Below are 10098 nucleotides of genomic sequence, written 5' to 3'. Positions count from 1 at the left end.
AGGGGGGCGAGGGGAATGTGGTCCCCTTCATTTGGAGTTGTTGCTACACAGGGGAAATGGTTGATGTTTATTTCCAAACGCTGCATGACCTGGCTTGTTTGGTGGTCTTTCATGTACTAATACTCTCCATGTTGTTCTATTATTATTACTATTATTAATTATTATTATTATTACTATTACTTTTTTTACCGTTTGTAGAAAATAATTTTTTTTTGCAAACTGCCAAAAGGGGGTAAATTGTAATATATTGATTGTGATTCAAAGGTATGAGCTGTTTCTGTAATTGCCTTTCCAAATGCTTCTGAGTCCTTTCTGTCTTCCCTGCACCTTGCTGCTCTGGCTGGGCGGCTGTGACAGTGTGTCTGTGTGTAGGCAAGAGGTTAGCAAAGAAGGGGAAATTAAAACAATGTTGTACATTATATAGTTACCAGCTATTGAAAAACCTATTTTGTATGCAAGACAGCAGGGTAGAGATATATGGAAAGCCTTGGGCTAAGTACAGAAGATAATTACATTTGGAATTTTACTGAGTTAAGTCATTTATAGCTTCAAATAGTTGGAGAGAAAAATCAGCAAAACCACACTTAAACTTCTTGTTGTTACTTTTCAAGATAAGCATTTTTAAAAAAATGCTTTTTATCTTCTTATCTTACAAATTACCCTTTTTCTTTCATAGATATTTCCTAAATTTTACTTTCAGGAACACGCTGGTCATGACACTCTTTCACTATTAACTGAAGTAATATAAACTATTTTAATACAAGTTTTATAAAAATCAAACTACCAGTCATAAAATATCAGAGTCTTGCAGAAAATGTTATGAGAAATGGTCTGTTATTTTAACAAGTTTCTTGGGAATTAGGAAAAGAAAAATAAAAATCTACAGTCTTCCTGGTAAACTGAGAGATGAGATAATCTTTCACCAGGGTGCAGTAATATTGAGGCTGAAGGTAAATCTAGATTCTTCAGTTACACAGTCAGCTTGAAAAGCATTAATCCTTCTCTCCCACAGTCACTGGGAATGGAGCTACAGGAGGATGCCCTGTGTTGGACAGGGACAGGACTGGGGGACTTGGTTCCCACCTCTCCCTAAGCCCATGCCAATATTTGTGAAAGGTTTATCAGCAGTGCATTCTACTAATTGCTGTAAATGAGTTATAGTTACAGCTTCACACCCATTTAGTGCTGCCAATGCTCAGAGTCATTGCAAGGGAAGGCAGCATAAGGTCCACAAGACAAGACCATAATTTCACGTGATGTGAGGCCAGAAAGTTCTGGATTTAACAGTCATATAAGCAGGGTAGGTAGGTTGAACTGGAGGCCTAATTTAGGCAGGAGTGTTGATAACAGAGTGAGGCCATCTCTGCATTGGTCAGCAAGGACAGGTGCAGGAGGAGCAGGAGGGTGGTCCAGCTTCTGAAATTTACCTGCCACTTCCCTCTACTCCCTCTCCTTTCATCCTGTGTCAGTCCTCTGATAGTTCAAAAAAGCCCCTAATTCTGTAGAAGGATTTGCCCTCCAGTCCCTATTTTGCCTGGCTGTGGCCTGTTTTTGCACAGAGCCATAACAAAACAAGAGTGTGGTGCCCAGCCGTGGGGTGTTCAGTGACGTGGTCTGAGGAGGTCTGAGGTCTGACCCTCAGGCTGTGGAGCACTTACCAACAGAGTGATGACAGGCCCTCTGCAGACTGAGTTTTATGAGTTAGGTAGAAAAGGCACCCACAGCCTTTACCCCTGATCAGCCGCACTGGTGAGCAGCTTTGTCTTACAGTGGGAATTACCAGCTTCAGGGTCCAGCACCAGGGCAAGATCTACATTCCCCACCATTCAATGTATGTACAGCTTCATCAAAACAAATTCATTTCACCTGAGGGATATACTTCAGGTTTTGAGTGTGATGGACCCAAATGCTATCCTTTTGTTGTTGTTGATTATGCTGTTATTTTACTCATTATAGTTTTATCAGCATTAGAGATAAGTGTAATATCTTCTAAAGTAATTTTTAATCAAAATTTTGGAATGAAACTGCTCAAATCTGTTTTGTGATTGATTGCAAATGCCCCTTGGCAGAGATCTTGAAGTTTGGTCTTAGCATTTCCATCACAAACATACTTCAAAAATCACAGGCAAGGTAGAAATCTCACATTTTGCTTTATTTAAACTATCTTGACAAGATCATTTTTTGCCATTATAAATAGTGACAATTGTGCTGCTGAGTAAAACACAAACACAGGAACATACCCCTGTCCTTAGCTAGTTGTTAGCAGGAGTAGGATATCCATTTTGCTACCTTTGAGTGGGAAGACATTTCAGTATAGCAACAGGGTTGTGATGAGTCTAGAGAAGTGTCTCCTAAGGGAAGAAAACGAAGGCAGCTGGCCATTTTCAGTGCAGTGAAAATGCTGCTTGTGTCTGTTTTCCTGCAGCATCCATTGACACTCTTGAAAAGTGGATTCTAAACCTTTCTAGTGCTCAGGCCAACCAGCCATGGAATGGGAGGGCTGTGTTTTGGCTGCCTCTTGCACTGCCTGTGACTAGCTTCCTTCTCCTTTGTCCTTGGTCTGTCCGAAATCCTGCTGCTGAAGTGCTCTCCCATTCCTGTTGAATGCCCTCACTGGGTTTTCATTTTCCCATTCCTGATTCTTGTCTTTATTTTTTTTTGTCTGGTTTTCCTCCCGTACAAGTTCTTTATCACCTTTGTTTCTGATGCCTTTCCTCTTGCTCCTTGGTCACTGCCTTGTCTGGAGCCCCTTCTGGCCTCTGCTTTCTGTGCTTCCCTCTCCTTCCTTTCCTACTGGTACAGTTTTAGGATTTGACCTCTCCAGCCCAAGTTGTGTTTCTTGGTGTCCACATTTGCAAGACTTGTACCTTCCTCTGGATGTTTTTTTGGTGGAACCATAGTTAGGCACCCACATTGTACGTCCAGCGGTGAAGGAAGTCTCACAAAATCAGGCTTATCACAGAGACCTGGATGGCTGTCTGAAAACCCTCACCATGCAGAGCTTTCCAAATGGGTATAGGAAGAAAGAAGGAAGCTTCAGATGGGACTGTGTTCCTCAGGCCCATGTACAGAGCAGATTCTTACCTCCATGTCAGAACTGTCCTTGCCCAACAACATTATCAGTAGATCAAGAGCATTTTCCTGCCTGTTGACTATTGATTCCCATTTCTGGGCCATCTACACTCCAGTTATTGCCACCAGTGAGAATTTGCTTCTGTCAGTGGCTGAGCAATCCCCCATGGCTTCTTTTGTTTGACCCCACTGACCAGAGGGGCTACAAGTGACACTCTAGTTTTATATCACTACTGCTTCCTGACCTAAGGGAAAAACAGTTTAAAGAAATTCTTCAGATTTTTTTACTTCTCTTCAGTGCTTTGAAACTGAGAGACCTCTATTTTTCATAATTTAAACTCCTGCCTAACTGGGTGAGTGTTTGAATTCCTAGACTATGACAAAATGCTAGCGTGTGTCTGCCTGAAATGTCGAGAGGATCTTTAATAACCTCCATCCACCAGATTCGGCGTTAAAAGCATTGCTGAGACGATGAGTGGAAACACTACAAACAAGGACCCTGGTGCTGGGAGGGAGGTGCCCCTTTCCCCTCTCCCCTCTCCCTCGCCGCGGGGGCTGGAGGAAGCACGGCAGGGTGTGCCCTGTGCTGCCCGGGTGCCATCCCCTCCTGCCGCCGCGCCGGGGCTGGCAGGAAGCTCTCAGGTGCCTGCCTTTTATTTATTTTGGCTATGAGATGTTGTTCTTCTGCAGTAGCCTGCAGACCAAAATTTAATGCACAGATGACCCCGCCAAGCAGCCCGTGTGCCCGGAGACTGCTAGGAATGAGGGATTGCACAACAGAGCTGCGCCGAGAGCACAGCGATTTCTTGGCTTAATTTGTTTTGTATGAAGCACAGCAGCTGAGGGTGAGCCCTCTCCTTTCTCTGGAGAGGTTCTCAGAGGACTCTCAGAGGGAGAAGTTCCTGCTGCAGCGCTGAGATAAGAGCCTGTCGCTGCCCTCAGCTCTCCTGTGAAGTGTCCAGCTCAGATCAGGTTGAGATTGCAGGAGATCTGCCATAGGTGTCAGGTTTTCTCTCTTGCCATTGAGGTTTTTGACCAAAAGAAGAGGAGCCATTTGAAAAGTGCAGTGACACCATTTTTTCTCTTTATTTCATTCCTGTCTTGGAAACTTCAGTGCCAAGTTTTGTCCTGTCATGGCACAATCTCAAACCCCTTGCCTTGCAAAGAGCAGGACAACCTTGGCCGTAAGGTTGTGAGTGGAGATTTATGATCAACTCTCCTTTTATATACACTTAGCCCCACTTTACTGCTACAAACAGATGATGGTGATAAGGTGGGCAGGTTGTTTTAAGTTTTGCTGGAATGTGAGCACAGTTCTCCTCTTGGCACCAGGAATCTGGCTTGAATAAAGCAAAAACTAAGCTCTGCAAAAACTGGCATTTGTAAGAACCTGATTCAGGTCCTCTTGGAAGCAGCAACCTTTATGTTCGGCATGCAGGTTAGCACCACCCCTTTTTCATTAGTATTCTTAATATCTTTCCACTGTAATTTTTTTTGAAGAGCAGCTGGAAAAAAAGTCCCATTCACACATTGAAAAAAAACTCCTTGTTTCCAAAAATAATGAAATTTAGTGTCTGTGCAGTGCACTGAAATGCTTTGGGAAGCTGACCAGGCTATGGATGCATACCAGTGATCCAGAGAGTCCAGCTGTGTAGATCTCAAACATAAAATGCAAGAGACATTGAGTGCAGGGGCTTCACCCCACCTCTTGGGCCTGAAGTGAAAGGATGACAGTGTGAGTCCTGTGGCATTGGGTGCCCAGAGATGAGTGGTTTGGGGTGATAACTGCTGCTTTCAGCCTTTCCCACCCCACTGCCCTCAGGCTTATGCCCGAGGGATGCTGGCAGCTCCCACAGCAGGTCCTGCCCCGTGCTCAGGGTGGCCTTGCTCTGGTGCCCAGCCTGGCTTCTCAGGGTGACCCACCGAGGGCTCTGCCACCTCCTCAAGTCACATCAAGGTGCTTGTGGACCCAAGGCTGCCTGCAGAGCCCTGTGGAGGTGCCTCATGTGGTTAACCACCCCAGCTGTGCTCGTTGCATGTGCCACAATGCCTGTGGTTCATGTAAAGCCACAGCCCATCTGTGCCTCTTGTTCTGTGCTCTGAGAGAAGGAAAACGCATCCTAGACCCGCTGCCTTGCTTTCCTTCTGCTGAGCCTCCTGAGCTGGAGTGGGGCTGGTTAATAAACATGATTCACTGTTGTCTTTTAGCTGTCAAGGCTGGAGTGAAGCTCTTGGTGCCAGCAGGTCTAGCTCTTCTCACTCGAGGGCTAATGCATTTTGCTTTGGGAAATGGTGACACCCAGCACCACACATTCGCTTTACCTCACGAATAGCCCATATACAATTTCCAAACTACTCAGCAATAAAACTCTTCTGTCTCATGCCTCGGTGCCAGCTGTTTAATTAGGAATAAGCAGAGGCTGGGTTTTATTTGTACGACTAACAGAGGATATTTTTTTTTTCCTCTCCCCTTCCAGCTTGCAAAAGATAAAGAGCGCCTGCAAGCCATGATGACACACCTGCATGTGAAGTCAACTGAACCAAAAGCCACCCCTCAGCCCGTAAGTACTGAACTGTGCTGAAAGCAAAAACCAAACCTCACAACAAACCTCTCTTTCCTGTTCCCCACTGGAGCCCACTCTGTGGAGCCTGGCCCATTTCAGAGCCGGGTGTGGGGAGGAGATGGGAAGTGCAGCCTGGTTTTGTCATCCCCCTCTCTTCAGGGAGTTTCAAAGTCCAGTTTGGTTCCAAAGCTGATGCACTGGTCCTTTTTCTGGCCTCATCTAAGTCGCTTTGCATCAGCCTGACTTGGGTGAAATCTTAGGAAGTGTTAGGAAGGAGTTGTAATTAAATTATACGTAGTATATTTATTTTGCTTTCTCCCGGTCTGACAGACATTTACTGTAGAAGTGACTCTTAACTGCACGTTCTGATGATAATCACAGTTACCTGGTATCAGGTTTTATACTGTTGAAACTGAGAAGGGGAACCTCCTCTACCCTAGCTTGTTCTTCGAAGAAGGGGGAGTAGGGGAAGCAAATGGCTTTGCTGCCCAGGAAAACTCCTGGTTACCCTCAAACCCAGGAAAACCCGCCATCTCCTTCCCTGGCTGAAATGACTCTTCTTCAGCTGTTGTTTTCTATCAGCCTCTTAATGCTGACAATGTTCCTGGGAGCTTCCAATGATTATTCAAAATGAAGAGAGTGCTTTGCTTCTTGATTTTAAGATTTGTAAGATTTAAAGGTACACTGGCTTTATTTGATTTTGCTTTGAGTCATTGTGTGAAAATTAATTGAGCGTTGACAATCTATAGTTAGTACCAGCAATTTTAATCAATATGCAATGATGCAGCATAATGACAAAGTATTGGTTTATCTGTTTTGACTGATTTTTTTTCTATAAATAAAGCAAACACACACCCATATATGTGTGATTTATGGTGATAGAAATAAAAAGGAGTCAGACTATTAACCCAGCAAATATGGTAGCCTGCCAAGATGCAGTTGGTAGACAAAATTAATGTCTGAAACAGAACACATTACAGAGATAGAGAACATAAAATCATTAAACACTTCGCGCACACATTTTTACTAGAAAAGGATTTCTCAGTTTCCATGTAGTTGGAAATAAATGGCTGCAGAAGTGCATAGGGAGGCTACTAGATAGAAAATTGCAGGCTATTCAGTAACCCTGGAGCAGATGTCATAGTCAACAGGAAACTTCCTCGCCTTTTTGGAGAGAGTTGAGTGGTAGGTACAAACCCTTCCATTTAAGCTGTTGAGATGCCTAGAATTGCTTGGTCTGGTGGACACCAGCCCTCTAGAGTAGAAGCTACTGGCAGTGTCTATAAAAATAGCATTCTTCTAGTTCCTCACACCCATCCCAGCCCGAATGCAAATGCTTTAGCGCATTGTTGGCAAAGTGTGTAGACCCAACAGAATGGGGAGGAGGTTTGGTTTCTATAGCTCTTACTGGATTAAAAATTAAAACAGCGGAATAATCTGGGAGTCTCAAAGCACTCTGCCTTGAGGCCTTTCATAACAGCAGTGCCCCTCAGGAGGAAGGATTACAAACTGAAGGGAGGAAATCATCAGAAGGCGAGCGGTGTTTGGCAGGGCTGCTGGTGATCGATGCCGGGCCGCCGAGGGCAGGGAGCTCTGGAGGGTCTTGTAGGCTATGGAGATACCAGGCAGTGTCGCCATGAAGATTAGTGTTAACAGCTAATAAACAGGGAAAAGCAGAGGAGAAAAACCTGTGAACGCAGGGGGAAAAGGGCTGTCTTGATTAGTATTAAAAATGTTTTACATTCTGGAAAATTATAGCTTTGTTGGGGACCTCCTACTAAATTTATTTTTAACTTCTCTATTGAAAATTCTGTACCACTAGTCAACATTATCTCTCAGTTGCTCAGCACAGTGTTTCTTTATTAAAAGAAATAGGCATGAATATTTTTGACTGAAAAATTAATAGCTTTTGAATTCATACACAGCAGGTTTTCTTTTGCAAAGAAGTCCAATATCGCTGCACAGCACTTCTATAACCATTTATTTAGAGTCCAAGTCAAACCTTTGACAGCTAGAGCAGTGTTACAAGCCAACATAAAGAACTCCAAGATGTAAACCAACAATAGGCAGTCTGTGTGAGGTTTGCCATTGTCAAATACATAGATTGTTTGGATTAGTTTATGTAAATGTACTGTTGTATTACCCTTTGGAAAAAAAAAGATCACATTTGTGTATGAAAAGTGGTTTCGTTCACAGGCAGCATTATAAATTCCTTATCCTTTAACTTACATGTTAGAAGTAAAAATTGGTGCCTGACAGGCCTATATTGTGTGGCACTCTGTTGTTGGATTGAAACTGCCTTCTTTTCATTTATTGAAATATAGAAAAATTTATTATAGATACCATCTGATAAATCGGAAATTATTAAAATATGTATAGGTGAAGCATTTGAAAATTAATTATAAAATGTAGAAGTATAGTGTTTTGCATAAATTGTGCTTTCCTAGTGAAAAAAATACACAGGCATTGCATAGACTCTGCTAGACCCTCATCCTTTCAACTCAGTGGGATAGGACTTTGGTAAAAAGATCTGATGACCATTATTGCACTGCAAAGTAGTCTTTACATCCAGTAATTAATTTTTTTTTCTGCCAACGTAACTAATGCAAGGTGTGTGTTAGAACTAATACATTATGGTACTTCAGTGATTTTAAAGGAAAAAACGTCTGCAAGTCCAAACATAGCAGTGAGTTAGGATTTAAAATTACAGCCTTTTCATGACTGAGGAAATGTTTTTATTCTGCTTAAAGGATTTTAATGCTTGTTTTAAGCTGTTTTGTTACTAGCAGGTAAGAGGCTGTATGAGCATGTGCTGTGTGTAATCCACGCTGTCCACTTGTGCCATCTTTGCCTTCTGGGCTTCAGACAGTAGTTGAGTGTGTGGTGTTGGACCAGTTTGAACCAGCTGGATCACAGCCAAGTTCTTGAGGGTTGTGTGTCAATTCAAAACTCACCCAGCTCTGGGGAAGGGTTGCTTGTCTGTTTTAGCCATGTCCTTCCATCCCATCCCCACCTTTCGGTGCCTTTAGCTCTCTGCAGTAATTTTGAGCTTGGCAGGAGTGGTGGAGTGGCCCCTACATTTCAGCCCACCAAGAAATCTGCTCAGTAAAGCTCTCTAGTCCTACTAAAGTCGATGAGATTTAAGCACATTCCTGTGTGGCATAGTGGTGGTGGCCCAAATCATTGGCAGACTACATGGGCAGGGAGGTGCTGTCTGTGTCTGGTGCTGCTCCCCAGGGGCTGCTGGGCATGCTGGTCTGTGGTGCAGGGGAACATCCCAGGAACTGGGGCAGCGCTCAGGTTCACCTTTAAAAACACCCAGCTTTGTAATGAAAATGCTCAATAGCAACAGTTCAAAAGAAAATGGAGCTATCTCAGAGCTCAGCACTTGGAGCAGGCAGCGCTGTTCCCATCCGTGCTACACGTGTTGTTTTGGTGGGACTGAGGGGCCTGAGTAAAGTCAGAACAAAGCCATGAGACAGAATAAGCTGTGACGTGTTTTGGTAAGGTGAACTTTTTTTCAAGGTAAAAAAACAAAACCACAACACAAAAGCCGGAACAGCGATTTCTCAAGAACTGTCATCCTGGTTTTGCTATTAAGGTACCCCCCCGACATGCTGTTTGCATCGGTGTTAGCCATCAGCATAAAAGGTTCAAATGGAAATGTGCTTTCTTCTGGGAGGATTAACTTGTGTCGAAGTTCATAGGAAGGGAAGGAGAAGGAAAAAGCATCAACCAGCAAGTAATTCTTCATACTGGGTGCTTTAACTATCTTTTAAAAATAGACAGAAAACTTTTAAAGGCCCTTCTGGCGCTTTAAATAAGATGCACTGTTAGATATCCCTTCTTTAATGTATTTTTTTTACCATAACCATAGCAGTTATGATTGTTTTGAAATACTGTTTTTAGCAACTGTAATAACAAAGCATTAAAAAAAAAAGAGTCTTTTAACTGTTGAGGTAATGACTGAGCATTTTAGCTGCTGTAGCCATACTTTATAGTTTGAAAAAATAACGATATGCAGCAATAAAGAGAGATTCTCAAGCACAACAAAAGCTGTTTTTATATACTGGTTTTCATTAAGTCTCACTCCTCAGCTTCAGTTTCCTTAGTATTCCTGCCAATAACAACACCTGCTAAGTGATTGCTGCCTGCCAGGCTCTGCATCCAATACACTGATGTGTCCAGGCTGAAACAGGGAGAGGAAGACACAGCAATGAACAAAGTTTTAGGCCCAGTATTCACTTTCTCTCTCTCACCCTCAATGTCAAGAAAAGGAGTTTCTTCTCCAAAGTATTTCAGTCCCAGGAGCTCAATGCAGATAAGTCCTCAGCCCCAGCTGGGCCCAGAGCAGCAGCACCCAGGGGAGTCACTGGGTATGGCCTCACTGTGACCCTTAGAAACTTTTTTTTCCCCTTTTTAAAAGTTTCAGTGCTATTTTATGTGCAGCCACTATTGTCAT

At 43.3% G+C, this 10098-nt stretch overlaps 1 protein-coding gene across 13 annotated transcripts in view; it reads left to right on the top strand.

Moving 5' to 3' along the window:
- FOXP1 (forkhead box P1) overlaps positions 1–10098 on the top strand; it is a 378956-nt gene that overhangs the window by 342060 nt on the left and 26798 nt on the right. For all 13 annotated transcript variants that reach the window (XR_009487903.1, XM_059856810.1, XM_059856811.1 and 10 more), the window contains one exon: positions 5550–5633. Coding sequence is in view for 12 of the 13 variants with exons in the window: in XM_059856810.1 (XP_059712793.1) it covers positions 5550–5633 (84 nt within the window). In the remaining variant the exon portion in view is untranslated. The remainder of the gene's footprint in view (positions 1–5549; positions 5634–10098) is intronic.

This window comes from Haemorhous mexicanus, chromosome 11 (assembly GCF_027477595.1).
Source record: "Haemorhous mexicanus isolate bHaeMex1 chromosome 11, bHaeMex1.pri, whole genome shotgun sequence".
NCBI classification, from domain to species: domain Eukaryota; kingdom Metazoa; phylum Chordata; class Aves; order Passeriformes; family Fringillidae; genus Haemorhous; species Haemorhous mexicanus.
Note: the sequence above shows the minus strand (reverse complement) of the source record. Positions and strands in the feature narration are given on the sequence as shown.